The sequence below is a fragment of the Oncorhynchus mykiss genome, chromosome 7, assembly GCF_013265735.2.
Source record: "Oncorhynchus mykiss isolate Arlee chromosome 7, USDA_OmykA_1.1, whole genome shotgun sequence".
Lineage (NCBI taxonomy): Eukaryota > Metazoa > Chordata > Actinopteri > Salmoniformes > Salmonidae > Oncorhynchus > Oncorhynchus mykiss.
Window position 1 is genome coordinate 76412146 of NC_048571.1, and position 17480 is coordinate 76429625.

At 40.9% G+C, this 17480-nt stretch overlaps 1 protein-coding gene across 1 annotated transcript; it reads right to left on the minus strand.

The window, feature by feature from the left end:
* Window positions 1-2134: 2134 nt before the first annotated feature.
* On the minus strand, window positions 2135-16030 carry LOC110528509 (Krueppel-like factor 15). Its single transcript, XM_021610615.2, has 3 exons — window positions 15842-16030; window positions 12381-13893; window positions 2135-4743 (listed from the first exon to the last, which is right to left on the minus strand). Exons 2-3 carry the CDS (start codon window positions 13637-13639, stop codon window positions 4578-4580), a joined length of 1425 nt encoding a protein of 474 aa, XP_021466290.1. The 5' UTR covers window positions 13640-13893; window positions 15842-16030; the 3' UTR covers window positions 2135-4577.
* Between the last annotated feature and the right edge of the window lie 1450 nt (window positions 16031-17480).

The following is a 17480-nucleotide window of genomic DNA, read 5'->3' on the forward strand; positions in this document are numbered from 1 at the left end:
CCAAGGTTATTATAATCCTTCCATACTATCCCAGATTTAAAACCTAGTGACACTTTCTTGGAATGGTCCGCTTATAACATGCTTATAAACATTAATACAAAGTTTGTTAGCCATGGAGCAGAGTTAATACATAGATAAGGTCTGTTGGTGTATGATTACAGGATTGCCACTTTTAATAAATATTTTATATATAAACATGTATTTGTGTTAATAAATACATTCATAAGGATATTTAGCTATGGTCAAGAAACTAATGATACATACAGTACCAGTCAGATGTTTGGATACACCGACTCATTCAAGGGTTTTCCTTTATTTGTACTATTTTCAACATTGTAGAATAATAGTGAAGACATCAAAACTATGAAATAACACATATGGAATCATGTAGTAACCAAAAAAGTGTTAAACAAATCAAAATGTATTTTATATTTGAGATTCTTCAAAGTAGCCACCCTTTGCCTAGATGACAGCTCTGTACACTCTTGGCATTCTCTCAACCAGCTGCATGGGGTAGTCACCTGGAATGCATTTAAATTAACAGGTGTGCTTTGTTAAAAGTGAATTTGTGGAATTTAATGCGTTTGAGGCAATCAGTTGTGTTATGACAAGGTAGAGGTGGTATACAGAAGATAGCCCTATTTGGTAAAAGACCAAGTCCATATTATGGCAAGAACAGCTCAAATAAGCAAAGAGAAATTAGAGTTCGTCATTACTTTGAGACAATAAGGTCAGTCAATCCAGAAAATATCAAGAACTTTGAAAGTTTCTTCAAGTGCAGTCGCAAAAACCATCAAGCGCTATGATGAAACTGGCTCTCATGAGGACCACCACGGGAAAGGAAGACCCAGAGTTGCTTATGTTCCAGAGGATAAGTTCATTAGAGTTACCAGGCTCAGAAATTGCGGCCCAAATAAATGCTTCACAGAGTTCAAGTAACAGACACAAATCAACATCAAGTGTTCAGAGGAGACTGCGTGAATCAGGACTTCATAATCGAATTTCTGCAAAGAAACCGCTACTAAAGGACACCAATAAGAAGAAGAGACTTGCTTGGGCCAAGAAACATGAGCAATGGACATTAGACCGGTGGAAATCTGTCCTTTCATCTGATGAGTCCAAATTTGAGATTTTTGGTTCCAACCCCCGTGTCTTTGTGAGACGCAGTGTGGGTGAACGGATGATCTCCGCATGTGTGGTTCCCACCGTGAAGCATGGAGGAGGAGGTGGGATGGTGTGGGGGTGCTTAGCTGGTGACACTGTCAGTGATTTATTTAAAATTCAAGGCACACTTAACCAGCATGGCTACCACAGCATTCTGCAGCGATACGCCATCCCATCTGGTTTGAGCTTAGTGGGACTATCAATTGTTTTTCAACAGGACAATCACCATACACACCTCCAGGCAGTGTAAGGGCTACTTGACCAATACAGAGAGTGATAGAGTGCTGCATCAGATGACCTGGCTTCCACAATCACCAGCCCAATTGAGATGGTTTGGGATGAGTTGGACTGCAATGTGAAAGAAAAGCAGCCAACAAGTGCTCAGCATATGTGGGAACTCCTTCAAAACTGCTGGAAAAGCATTCCAAGTGAAGCTGGTTGAGAGAATGCCAAGAGTGTGCAAAACTGTCATCAAGGCAAAGGGTGGTTACTTTGAAGAACCTAAAATCACTTTTGTGGTTACTGCATTAATCCATATGTGCTATTTCATAGTTTTGATGGCTTCACTATTATTCTTCAATGTAGAAAATAGTAAAACATTTAGAAAAATCATTGAGTTGAGGCCAAACTTTTGACTGGTACTGTATATCCTTTGTTAAAGTGTCCAGTGTTTCCAGATTTCTATGAAATACGATCAATAATTAATTACTAAATGAATGAAATAGTTTTCCTTCCAAAAATGGTAGTTAAGTATGTTAAAAATAAGCTTTTTTTGTGTTTGAATGGTGTGGGCATACCCCTACAACAGAATATTGTGGGAGTATACCAGTACCAGTACACTTTTAAAAGTGAAATTTTCACTGGACAGTTACTTTCAACAATGTGTTGCCCCTTAACATTAAGAATACATTTCTGTAATAAAGTCACAAGATCAAATGTGAAGAAATAATAAAAAGTAATGATCACAGGATCGCTTCTTAAAATTTTATTTGTAAATGCATCTTGGGTAGAACAAAGAAAAAAAATATAATATATTGATATGTTCTGAAATGTTTTGTTATGTACACGTTTAGGGCGTATACTAGAAATCTACACAACCACAAACGAAGGGTCCGATTCAATCAGATCCGGATTAGCATCCATCCACATAGCTGATGTTTTGACGGTGTCCGAGGTGGAACTGTGTTGGAGCTGTCAAATCCACAAGTGGCTCCCGGCATTATACCTAAAGGGGACATTGCCATTGGCTGCAAAGTCACATTAAGAGAAATCCCATGCAGCCTTGTTTACAAGTTGGAACACTGGAATGCAAAATGGAATCTACACCTCTATTAGGCTGATAGAAATCCTTAATATTCTGTTGAATGATTTTCAATGAGCATCATTATTTCTATATAGCCTAGACTTTCTCGTTCTGAACTTCTAATGCAAGTGGGATGGGTGTGGCTTCATGAAAAAGATAACAAGAGCAGCTGCTCAACGATTTGAGCGCTCCAACGCAGTTCAGACAACGCCAAAACATCAGCTATGCAGGTGTCGGCTATCGCCGATTAACGCTTGATCTGATTGAGGGCTCTATTCAATCCCCATCGCAGAAGTTCAGCTTTACAGAGTGATTTAATTTAAAGGCAAGGTTCCTGTTTAGCGGAGACTGGATTCACGGTAAACACTGCATATGTCAGCTCAATCAGAAATGACGCTTCAGCTTTACAGATTGAATAGAGTCCTGAATCTTGGCCTTAAGATATGTTATTACAATAGTCTTCTGTGTAGCCATGTACACTCCTGCATATTCACATGCATTCATAGGATGCGATAAAACACCTGTGTTTAAACAAGCATTAAAAATTCAAAAATTGAATGAAAGGAATTATGTACAATATAATGTACCCCTGCTTTTTCATCTGCGAACATCACATTAACTATGCATGAATGGTGTCTCACACACCGTACTTTCACAACAGGGCGTGGCGTACTTAACCAACAAGTCTCAAGAGCAAACAGGACATCAAGAATAATGACAACTGTGCCATGGCCTAATAAGTGTGTTATGACAACAGTTTCCAGAAGGTAGTTATTCTGGTTGTTCAGCACCGTGGTGTAGTGGTATCCACATACATGATAACCTCACTTCAACATAAGCTTCTGGGGTATTCCAGTAACAGATCAGATTGTGGAGCTGATTTGAGGCAGATTTTGTGTCAACAGCAAAAAGGAGAGAAAAAGCTCATTGAGATTCAATTCCATTGACAGGATTAAAGGATTATGCATTTCCAATTCCCTTTCCTCATTCTCTCAAACCATGCCACCATTAATCCATAAAACATGCCTGCAATGAATCACTTGTTATTCAGACCATTTTGCCCCCCTAGTAAGGATGCTGTGGCGGGTTAAGGCCAGACAAGTGTCTTACGAACGGCTTGAGCCACTGACACGAAAAAGACCAACAAATACACAACATGAGTTTAGAATAAAAAGCTGAATACAAAATCTAACACTGATTGGAAGGCTTTTTTTTACACATAAAACAATCAACAATCATAAATGTGCGCAATTCTTTCTTTGTTCCATTCTTTTACTTTCATCCGCCTTGTCTCAGAATCTGAGCTGGGGAAGTTTTTCTGGAACTTGAGAAGAGTCCCAGTAGCTTATAGCGAGCGACATGTTCATATTTGTTATCAGTAGTTTATGTACAGAATTGACAATATGCTCTGCCACTCCCTTTGAACAAACAGTGTGATGAATGAGTAAGCTATTCTTTACCCTCTGTCAATGAGCTATGAGTGACAAGGCAAAAAACAAGGAGAACTTTTCCGGGCGAACTTCAACCGGACTTGGATGAGGAATGTCAAAGACATTGGCACTTCTTAACAAGGTAAAAGGCAGTCATATCCAGGTAAAATAGAAACTCAAGGCTATTACTGAAGCAATTAATACATTTCATCTCAAATGAAAACAATCTTTAATTGAAAAATAAAATAAAGACTGAACAGAAAAACAAATAAAAAGTGTACAAAATACCAACAGCAATAAGAATCTCAAGAAACGTTGATTACTAAGAAGATGGTAAGTGTCATGTGTTGGTTTTGCTTTTGCTTTCAACAATAAATTATAGCACAAGACCACTGTTATAGATCTCTCTAAAAGGCAAGGCACACATAAATCTTCCATCTCCATCGCTCTCTCGTGCTCGCGCTCTCTCGACCCCTCTCTCTCTAGCTCTTTCTCTCTCGCTCTTTTTCTCTCTCTCTCTCTTTTTCTCTCTTGCTCTCTCTCTCTGGCTCTTTTTCTCTCTCTCCCCCCCGTAAGTCATACCACACTCTCACACAAGCACATTCACACAAATTCCATCTCACAGACACACATTCCGTGCTCCTTTGGTCTGTGTCCATTGAAGAGTGGTCCGGGTGTGGTCAGTTTGTTGTGCGCAGTGTCCGGCTTCGCGGAAAGCGGTGGACTTTGATGTGTTTTGACAGATGGTCACTGCGGGCAAATTTCTTCTCACACACTGGACACTGGTAGGGCTTGATCCCTGAGTGGGACCGCCGGTGTCGCGACAGCTCATCTGACCTCGAGAACCTGGGAGAGACACAGATAGGAGAGAGATGTCAATCATTTTAAAATAGAACAGAATAAAACATTATTGTTTACATATGTAATGTGATATGTTTATTTTTTCAGAATTATACTTTTTATTTTCTTTGACATAGCAACAGACAAGAGAATTTGCTTTTAGTTTCATTCCATATTATTGTTAAACGTTGACAGTGATTCCGAAATGTTAAGATATACAGATTTGTCTACAGTCACGATAGTAAAAGTAATTTTACAGCACAAAGTTCACAGGAGGCTGCTGAGGGGAGGACGGCTCATAATAATGAACCCTAAAGCAAGACTAGCAATGCTAAATAATTAGCTTAAAACACATGGTTCGGCTAAGCTTAAGGAATGGCAATACAAAAAAGGTTCATGCTAACTTAAAACACATTACCTTACCAGTGCTATGCAGATCATTGTTAGCTAGTTAGTGCTAGCTTAAAACCCAGGAATAAACCCTGGAGAAATGCTATGAGGAAATTCTAAATAGTTAGCGATAGCGTGAAACAGATGGATAAAGCTTAAGGCATGACAACTATTGGCCTCCCAGCAGTCTCTCACAAGCCTAGCTCTTTCTGTCTCCCAGATGTTACAGCCAGAGCTGACAGGATGACGAATTCATGCAATCTGGAGCCTGTGATTTAGCTGCGGAGTCGGTATAAAACCCACTTTACTATCTGTCACACACACATAAAACATGAGTCCCCAAACCACAAGGAAAGGAGAGAAGAGGTTTAGTCTCAGCGAGCCAATCTCAGTAGATAGGCAACTACAGAAGGCCTACAGCAGTGACTCTCAAAATAATGGCTTATAGTCAAATGATAGTAATGAAATAATAACATTGTTATTAATAACAGTCAGCTAATAATCTATTACAGTGCAGACATGTAAAAAGGGTGTTGAAAAGCGTTTATAAGTAGATTGTATACAGTTTATACAAGAGTACGAATCTAGGGCAAACATTCAGAGCACATAATGACACAAGCTCTACTACTCTCTACTGCTACTGCTCTAGAACTGGTGTACGGAGGCCCATGGTGGCGGCTAGAGAGTAGTAAAGTCTGTAGAGTAAGGTAGTTTCTCATCTTGGCCTTATCTTGTTCAACATTCCTCTCACGTGTGGGCACACTACTACTAAGAACCCCCCCCCCCCCTTGTGATGGAGTGAAATCGATGTCAACTCTAGATGAAATATGGGGAGATTTAATTAGATTTTTGTATTTGTGTGAAAGAGAGAGAGAGAGAGAGAGAGAGAGAGAGAGAGCGAGAGAGAGAGAGAAAAGGACACACATGAGTGTATAGTGTATGTTTGTGTGTGTGCGTGCGTGCACACAACATTCCCATACCTGTACGTGTGTGTTTGCACGTGTATCTGTTCGCATGTGTGTCCCTCTGTCCAACTGTAAACATATCAGCCTCACATCGATCCTGCTCCCTTTTCAAGCAGCCTGCCAGCCTAGACGTTCCTATCACACAGTCATGCTATTCAGCACTTAGCCTTTTGTTCATCTCATTTCCACACCAGTTTCCATCAGACTGATTGTGTGTACAAAACTGAAACAGGCCCCTCTTGCCCTACCTTCTCTCTCCCTGTCCTCCTCCATTTATATTCCTTCACTCTCTCTTTTTCTTGCACTACATTCTCTCTCCCTCCCTCTCTTCCTCCATTTATATTCATCCACTCTTTCTGTTTCTTGCCCTACCTTCTCTCTCCCTAAATCCGGTCTTTGTGTCCAGGCAAGACCCATGTTGTAGGGATGAGATGCATTGCCTGGATAAGTACTAGTGGGATTTTTGCTGCTCATCTACTGGGACAGACTATTACAAATACATTACAAATACAATACAAATACATTACAAATACATTACAAATACAATACAAATACATTACAAGTACAATACAAAACAAATACATTACAAATACAATACAAAACAAATACATTACAAATACAATACAAAACAAATACATTACAAATACAACACAATACAAAACAAACACAAATACAATACAAATACATTACAAATACAATACAAAACAAACACAAATACAATACAATACAAAACAAATACATTACAAATACAATACAAAACAAATACATTACAAATACAATACAAAACAAATACATTACAAATACAACACAATACAAAACAAACACAAATACAATACAAATACATTACAAATACAATACAAAACAAAACAAACACAAATACAATACAATACAATACAAATAGATTACAAATACAATACAAAACAAAACAAACACAAATACAATAAAATACAATACAAATACATTACAAATACCATACAAAACAAAACAAACACAAATACAATACAATACAATACAAATACATTACAAATACAATACAAAACAAACACAAATACAATACAAATACATTACAAATACAATACAAAACAAAACAAACACAAATACAATACAATACAATACAAATACATTACAAATACAATACAAAACAAACACAAATACAATACAATACAAAACAAATACATTACAAATACAACACAATACAAAACAAACACAAATACAACACAAATACAATACAAATACATTACAAATACAATACAATACAAAACAAACACAAATACAATACAAATACATTACAAATACAAAACAAATACAAATACAATACAAATGCATTACAAATACATTACAAATACATTACAAATACACGGCCGCTGGCGGGTTGCCAAGTTGGTCCCAAGGTCATCATAAATAAATTGACTGATGCAGCGGCCTTTTCAGCAATAGACTGTAGATTGCTCACTGTGGAGAAGTGGACTGGAGTCCATGAATGATAGAGCATATCAGGTACGGACGGTAAGCTGATTCTATGCAAACTAATATGCTGTATGGAGTGTGTAGACACATACAGCACATACACACATGCACCTGTAGTGGATGTGAAACTCGTCTGTAGCATGTTTGCTGGAAAACTTCAGTGACATCATACTTTCCCTGAGATCTTAAACTCTCATGGACAAATTTTGGTGGACAGATGAATCTGTCAAGACTCACATAGAATTATGTGATTATGAGCAGCAGTAGTTCCTGGTTTGGGGTTTTCGTCTATTATTTGAACGAATCAGGATTGGGCAAAGAAAGTTCTTAAACTGGTGTGGTGATTTTCAAGCCTGTGTGTAGATTATATAGTTTTCCACTAGATTCCACAGCCACAAAGTAAAGATAGTCTAAATTGTAAAAATTAATGAAAACCAAAAATGTGCTTTTTGGCCATGATAAACATGGGTGATATTAGTTTGGCAGAGAGTTTCCGTTTGCAAGGCAAGACACTTCACTTCCTTCCCTTGCACAAAGGTAATCACAATTGTTAACGGCATTCCCCCCAGAAGTAAAAAAAGAAATGACAATCTTCCGCGAGATAACTTTACTTCTAGGTAAGCGAGATTACTAAGATCTGAAGACAAACGTCACTCACCAAGTGACAGACTAATCTTTTTCTCTATTGGCATAAATGGTTGGTTTGAATTGCATGTGATGTTGTGTAAAACATTACAAATTCTATCCCTGCTCAGGGCACAACAGAATGCACCCTGTTACACACACACACTAACACACACATGTTACCTCGTCCACCTCTTTGTAAGTACAGTCACAATTCACATATCCCTACTTGTACTTTGTCCATGTGTTAGCCACCTATACTCAGTAAGGTCTTTGCAGGCCAGTGCATATAGATGCATTCCCCTCTGGCTTACAAAGCCAAAGGTTACACTCTTTCACCCGAGACTGTCACTCTCTCCGACTGACCCTGTGTCCTCAGGAAATCAGGCAGCTAAGTGCCAAGAGTCACACACACCATCACACTCTCTCTCTCTCTCACACACACACACACACACACACACACACACACACACACACACACACACACACACACACACACACACACACACACCAACGCTCTCACGCATGCACACTCATCAATGCGAGCTCAAACACACACATACAAACACACACAAGCACACACACGGTTGAAAACTGACACCCCTATTCAGATCATGACCAGCCTGATCACTACAAATAGACTTCGATATCGGACGTTTGAAAAGGTCCTGAAAACATCACTATATACATTCCTCAGCGCTCACAAAAAAAGAACATCAATTGCCCAACACTGGGTGCGAACTCATGATGTTCAGTGCCAAAGTGTGCTGCTCAGACCAATGCATCACCGCAGTTTACAATGCTCTCGCAAGCCTTGAGGATACTTGATAATACTTGATGGTAATAGCATGTCGTATTTTGATTATTTTGTTTTAAGTCTTCCCAAACCATAGCCCTAACCTTAACCACTCGGAATCAAAGGATAAACATTTGACTTGTTTCTGTTTTTATCATGTAAACACACAGAACTAACCCAAAAATAGACTCCATTTTGAGGGATACAATGAGATCTTGTTGATGAAGACATCCGTAGGCACTCTTTCTGACACACACACTCTGCAGCAGCCACTGCACAGCTGTGGACTCACAACAGGAGGTGCTCATGTGGCCTCGACCCAAATGCTTCCATTAGTTTTAGTTTCCATCAGTGGAAATATGACACCAACACCATTCTCACATATCCCAGATATCTCATGCCTGACAAAAGTGTGAATCTAAGGGAACACATTTATATCTTTTGACAAACCTCCAATTAAAACTTTGATCGCAGCCTGACAGCCATCACCTTCTATTTTCTGACTATACTGTAGTTGTTTTTGCAAGTCCTGCCCATTGTGCTGTTAGCCAAGAATGTTTGTACCATGTTTTGTGCTGCTGCCATGTTGTGTTGCTACCGTGTTGTTGTCATGTTGTGTTGCTACCGTGTTGTTGTCATGTGTTGCTACCATGCTGTGTTGTCATGTGTTGCTACCATGCTGTGTTGTCATGTGTTGCTACCATGCTGTGCTGTTGTCTTAGGTCTCTCTTTATGTAGTGTTGTATCTCTTGTCGTGATGTGTGTTTTGTCCTATATTTATATTTTTTATCCCAGCCCCCATCGGAGAGGCCTTTTGCCTTTTGGTAGGCCATCATTGTAAATAAGAATTTGTTCTTCACTGACTTGCCTAAATAAAGGTTCAATAAATAAAATAAATAAAAGTCAAATACGTTCCATTTCTTAAAGAGACATCGTCTTGATTATAAGTACTTACCAGGAAGTCCCCAAAGGGAATATCACTGAGTGGTAGACAAGTAAAATGATTCACAGCGCTCCTACTGTCGTGACTAAATTGTGACGCTGCAGTGAAGGAATAGCATGTCGAGTGATCGCCAATTAGCCAAAATGAAACAAGCAACTCAAATCCATGTTAACCAGAAGGAATGCTGCACCTACTCTGAAAGCTTGATGCTGTGAGAGAGGAAGTCTTTCAGGCTGAATCTCAAATGGCACCCTATTTCCTGGTCAAAAATAGTGTACTATGTAGGGGATAGGGTGCCATCTGGGACGCACATTAAGCAATATTATCTGAAGGGGCCTCTGGATCCTGTGAAGTCACACTTTAAGCCACTCACTGGCGCTAATTGATGACCTCATCGGACTGGTCAATTTGGGTGCCAGTCACAGTCTGTGGTACAAAAGCTGCCTTCAATTGAGAAACATGACACCCAGCTTGTACTGTAAAGTGAACTTCCCTGCTAACAACAATGAGTCGTTAGGACGTCCCCGCGACATCACAAAATGGTTGCCTAATGTCATCAGGATGTTGTGTCATGATCCCCTTGAGGTTTTGTCTAGTTCCCGGTTTGTCCTGGGGACATTTTTAGGATGTTCTTGGGACGTTGTGTCATGGTCCCCTGGAGGTTTTTCTATAGTTCCCAGTTTACTGGGGCATCAGGTAGCCTCGTGGTCAGAGCGTTGAACTTGTAACCGAAAGGTTGCAAGATCTGAATCCCAGAGCTGACAAGGTAAGAATCTGTCGTTCTGCCCCTGAACAAGGCAGTTAACGCCCTGTTCCTAGGCCGTCATTGAAAATAAGAATTTGTTCTTAACTGACTTGCCTAGTTAAATAAAGGTAAAAAAAAAATACTGATGGTCTCAAATAAATGTTCTCCCCCCAAAAATGAATAAAACGTTCTACCATGGTCCATCAAGGCCCTGACTGGTAAACCACTGATCCATTCACAGCTCTTTGTCTTTTGGCAATGCTAGGGACACCCACACACAAACTGTGCTATTAACAACTTACATATATTACACCGTGTAAGTTTATTCATACAGTAATTATTATTTAACATGTCCTCACCTGGGATTTGCACTGACAATCTCTTGGTTCACAGTGTTTCGATTGCCCTGCTTTGCCACCATGTCTGTATCAATGACTGATTTCACCTCTAGTCCTATTACTACCCTTCGCAAATCTCAGCTCTGTTAAAAATACACCCACGAAAAACGATGATATCTATCATAGTGATTCAGCAGTAACATTAAAACAGAACAATATGCCCCACCAACATCAGACAACTATATTAACAATCCAAACTCAAATTTCTGAAATAAGTAAATCAATGAGAGAATAGTCAGATTAACTGATAATTACAATAGCAGTGGAGATCGCACTCCTTTGCTAGGAGCAGAGATGTATTATAGGTAATGAATGTGTCTGGGAAATTGTACAGCATAAAGAGCAGTATACCTCAAATCCAAAGGATGTGAGATCAAATCCCAGGTGGGATCACATTGAAAAGTCAGTATGAAGTGATCATGTAACAATATTGTTTATATATTTTTACACTATTTTAGCTGAACAGCGTACAACTTACCTTAAAACTCAGATCCCATTTCATTACTTATAATGGTTTGGGACACCTAGGACAATCGGGGGAGCATCAGAGGACCATGACACAACGTCCTAAGAACTTCCTAAAACATATTTGGGGACGTCCCCAGGTCAAACAGGGAACTAGAAAAAGGTCCCCCAAAGAACGTTCCCTTGGGACCATCACCCAAAGCCCTAAGAACGAGTACAATGAAATTCCTGAGAATGTCCTAAAAAGATCTGATTTGGTCCTCAGTGATGTCCAGGGAACTAGACAAAGGTCCCTCAGAGAACGTTCCCTTGGGACCATTACACAACGTTCTTAGAATGTTCTCAGAACGTCAGAGGGATATTGTTATGCCAAAACCCATAAGGGACGTAATGGGAATGTCACTGAATGTCCTCAAGACATTTGCTGGGTTGTCCCATTGACATATCATTTCCCCAATGTGTCCAGAAAGGCCAAACGATAACAACAAGGGATAATACCCCCTCCATATCTCAGACATGCTTGTGAAAGCTTGGGCTCACTGACTAGTCACTCACTCACCCTAAGCATTCTTTATACAACCTGCCGTAACCTAGCAATGTCATTCAAATCTCGAAACAGGATGTCTTAAACTCTTTAACTTCAAAACCCTGCCAAATACAATTCTGATAACGTGTGATGAGATCATTGCAGCTATCGTAATTCATTATGAAGAATCATCAAGTTATGTGCTCAGTGGTGTATGTTTTCTATTGGTATATGTCTACTAACTTGAATGCCTAAAGGCCTTTAGGCATAGCAAATCCATAAAATGATGATGATCATCATCGTAGTCAACGAGCACCCACTCACCTCCATCCACAGCCTGGCCAGGTGCAGGCGAAGGGCTTCTCCCCTGTGTGTCGCCGGAGGTGGGCTTTCAGGTGGCTGCTCTTGGTGTACATCTTGGTACAGCTGGGGAAAGTGCATTTGTGCATTTTGATGAGGTCCGCCACAGGGTTCTTCTGAAACTGCTGACCCCCCACATGGAGCCCTTGGCCCTGGACCCCAACCAGCACCTCCCCAAGGCCCAGGGGCTTGGCTGCAATGGGCACTGGAGCGATGCGCACAAACTTGGAGGAGACATTAAGGCTGGTGGAGGGCAGCAGCTGGGGAACCAGGGCGAAGGTCTGCCCCTGGATGTTGACCAGCAGCTGGGCAATTTTGATGTCGGATGCCGGCTGAGGGGGAGGCTGGACGACTTGGGGAGGATGATGAGGAGCCGAGGAACTGGGTTCATTTTTGATCTGCATGGGCTGGATCTGCAGGATGACCGGCATCCCACTGCTGCCACGGTTTGCAAAGCTCTCTGTTGTCCCAAGCCTGCTGGATAATGAATCACTCTTGGACCTGTCTTCGTGCAGACCTTCTATGGACTCCTGTGCCGGCGAGGCCGGTGTGATTTTGGTCTCGGTGGTGGTGGCAGCATTCTCGGTAAACACAGTTTGGTCTGAATGCTTGGCCTCGGGCTCCAGCCTTGACCCTGGGGATGAGGACTCCCTGTACACCTCCAGTCCCACCCCCAGCCCCATGATCTCCTCCAGACCCAGCCCCAGCGCCCCCTCCCGGGCCTCCTGCTTCATGGATGACACCACCTCCATGTTCTCCTCCAAGAACTCCTCTATCTCCTCCAATGTGGGCTGGAAGGATGGCTGCTCCATGTCCACCAAGGACCAGACAGAGAAGTCCACACTCTCCTCCTTCAAGGCCTCTGGATGGGGGTGGGATGGCTCATCCCTCTGTGAGTCCCACAGAGAGGTGGGCAGTGACATGGGGATGGCCGCCGCAGTCCCTGCTCCGCCTAGGGAGGTCTGGGACAGCAGGAAGTCCAGGATGCTGTCTGAACTCTCGGCGCTGGAGCTGCTGCCATAGCTGGAGCTGAGCACTTGGGAGTCGGGGCTAGAACAGGAGCGAGGGCTTGATGACTCGCTCAGGTCATCCTCGGAGAAGGGCGAGGGCATCACCTGGTAGGTCCCTGCATCCGTCACCATGTCCGACAGGTGATACACCGAAGGGGCGCTATCGTAAGTTACGAAAGTCTCCTCGCCGCTCAATAGGAAGTTATCCACCATTCCTGGCTATGGGCCAAGAGATTGTCACTCCAATTTGTGTTGAAAATTGTCTTACTGATATAACAGTTTGTTAGGGTTATTCCTCTTGTTGTCGGGAAACTGTCAACAAATAAACCCCAGAAGGGGTCACCACAGCAAGGTCACGCTTCGCAGAAAAAAAATAGAGAAACACCTGTTGTTCTCTCTCAGGATAAAAAATAAGAATGCTTCGGTAGGAAAATACTTTAATTCCAAGGTTTCCAGCCAGGATATATCTAGACAAACACCCATTAGGAGAGAAGAAGAGAGAGAAGATTACTAAACTGAGTTTTGAGATTAATACATTTCATACATAGTAATGCATGTCACTGTAAGAACACACAGACAAGAGTCTACAGGCACAAGAACAGAGGCAAGACCTACTGACAAGTCATGAATCACCAATGCACCACTTGTGAAACAAATGATCTTCCGCCTCTCTGTTCCTGGCTTGCATGTTCAAAATATGGAATGCCGTGCCTGTTTCCATTTCAAGTTCACATGCGGTTGGCGTGAGAGCTGAAGTGGTTACCAGAGAGCATAGGCGGCTATCGCATTCCTTTACTTGTATTTCTGATTCAAAAAAATTCAAAATATCTTTATGAATGCACTCTGTTACACACACACACACTAACACACACACACACACACAACAGTACAATGGGCAAGACTTGAAAAAACAACTACAGTACAGTCAGAAAATAGAAGGTGAATGCTGTCAGGTCAAAAGATGTGTTCCCTCAGATTCACACTTTTGTCAGGCATGAGATATCTGGGATATGTGAGAATGGTGTTGGTGTCATATTTCCACTGGTGGAAACTAAAACTAATGGAAGCATTTGGGTCGAGGCCACATGAGCACCTCCTGTTGTGAGTCCACAGCTGTGCAGTGGCTGCTGCAGAGTGTGTGTGTGTCAGAAAGAGTGTCTATGGATGCAATGGAAATTATTCCTGCCAAAGCACACCTTCGCCTCACACATTTAGGCTACATTTAAATAAGTGTTGTGTGCATTTTTTTAATCAAATTAACTTATTTAATATTCTGTAATTTGAACAAATGTTTTAGTTAACTATGGGGAATCGTTTTCATATTTTTTATCTTACAAAACGTTGCCGTTTTCTTTCATATCTAATTTGCAAAATCCATGCAGCGTTGACCCCCACCCACCCACACACACACAAAAAAAACTGGCAAAGCTGAGATGGTCATCAATGTCTGACCGTCGGTCCCCTTCTCTGGGCCTCTTGGCTCAGTGACCGACAATAAACCTCCAAAGGAACCGTCAACATTATTAAAATAACACCGCGTGAGGCAGCCGTGAGCACTGCGCTCCTAATAGTGCACAAATCACCTGTCATGCTGTTTATAACACTCAAACCGCAATAAATCAACACCTATCGCGTGTAGTGGAATGACACGCGATTATCGCGTCATTATTATTATTTAATTACATGTTTTATTTTTACTCGTTGAGAAGCAACAATTTCACGGTATACAACTGTTCTATTCGGCGCATGTGACAAATCAAATTACATTTGATTAGATTTGTTTCTGCTTGACCACTTATCTTGTTCACGACAAGTAAAATGTGTTTTCGTTAGATTTGTTTCTGCTTGACCGTTTATCTTGTTCATAGATTATAATCAAATCTGGTTTTATTTGTCACATGCACCGAATAAAAAACAGTAAATCTGGGCTTTTATGATCTCTATTAGTCAAGCCACGTGTGCATCAAAACATTATTCAGCCATTACATGCTATTACATAACAAACACTGAATAATTACAACATAATCATTGAGAATATTTTAAAACAAGAATGAGCGTATATAGGCGATCAAATCTAAATCAAATGCAAAGCAATTTAAACACCGTAGGCTAGGCTTACATCTCTACCGATTACTGGCGAAAAAGTCTAATTTTTAAACTTCTCCTTGTCTCATTTTATCATAACTCATAACCGTCAACATATTGATTCTAGTTTTGAAGCAAACGATCACATCTTCTGCTCATCCCGTAGCATAGGATGCGCAGATAAGTGCAGCTTCACCGCTACAACGTAAATATGTTTTCGTCCAGCGGTGCGTGCTGCAGAATGGTCATAGGTTGGAGGAACACACGCCCACGATCTCTTGCAGAACCCATTCATTCTCAAGGAAAAAATGCGGTAAAACTCCATCTTACCTTTTTCAATAAAGCATTTACAAATCCCTTATTTTATCCCAATGCATTGTCTTTCCTTTGCATTTGATGGGGAATCTCTATCTCGAATGCATGGTTTGTCCTTGAGACTTGCCTACCAGAACCGTTCAGACTGATTAGCAGCGAGGCAGAGTAGTTGTACTATATTACCGTCACATGACTGCTGGTGTACGTGTGTGTGTGTTATATGAGTCAACATAAGAGGTTGGATCTGAAGGCTCGACCCAGCTCTGTGCAGCAATTGGCCAACGAAGCGCGAAGGCTGGTCTCTGGATATGTCAATCAGGTTGCGTACGCCTACATGTGGGATGTTTAGTGACAGCAGACAGGTCCATTTCCAAGTGTTTCTCCCTTCCTTATCTGCCCATCGCACGAGGAGCAGATACAACTGTTGCAGTAAATTGAGACGGGGGAAGTTGGCCTATTTTCAGGAGGTTCATATGACCCCAATAGAAAGCAACATAATTGATCATGGATGGAAAATTGACATGGTTGTGAAAATAATACATTTAATTGATTTAATTTGATTTATTCTTTACTTAACTAGGCAAGTCAGTTAAGAACACATTTTTATTTACAAAGATGGCCTACCAAAAGGCAAAAGGCCTCCTGCGGACTGGGGTCTGGGATGAAAATAAATAAAGAAATACAATAGAAATATAGGATAAAACACACATCACATCAAGAGAGACAACACAACACTACATAAAGAGAGACATAAGACAACATAGCAAGGCAGCAACACATGAAAACACAGCATGGTAGCAACACAACATGACAACAACATGGTAGCAACACAACATGACAACAACATGGTAGCAACACAACATGACAACAACATGGTAGCAACACAACATGACAACAACATGGTAGCAACACAACATGACAACAACATGGTAGCAACACAACATGGCAGCAGCACAGAACATGGTACAAACATCCAGTTTGAGAGTTTGTTGCAGCTCGTTCCAGTCGCTAGCTGCAGCGAACTGAAAAGAGGAGCGACCCAGGGATGTGTGCGCTTTGGGGACCTTCAACAGAATATGACTGGCAGAATGCATCGAGTTCATTTTATTACATTTCAATTCAATTATTTTGCTTTCCTCTAAAGGAGCTCACCACACAGTGTTCTCATTAAGTAGGCTATCAAACTGCTGGAATAACTGAATATGTTGTATAATGTTATTACAATGTAATGTTATTACATTGTTACAATCATCCTCTCTGTCCATGCAATATTGATACACCAAAACATTGAATGTGAAGTACTGTAATATGCATTTCTAACACAGTGGACTAGTACTGTGTGGTATTACTTATTGTGAATGAACTTGACAAATGTCATACACAACAGTATCAAGATGCCCTGTTCTACTAGAGCCGATTCAGACCTAGGAAATGTACACGTTCCTATGCACGCCTTCCCTACGAATTTCTCATTAGTTGGTATTCAGACACCATATGCTGGTGCATAACAGGTTCCCTGGCGCGTGCTGAATAAATTTAGTTCAACCTCTGAAAAACCTCTCACTTGCTGGCCAACAGATTTTCTCATGTAGTTTTCATCCAATAGTGTTTTCAGTACATTTAGGTAAAGCCATCCCTTAAAAGGTGCAATTCA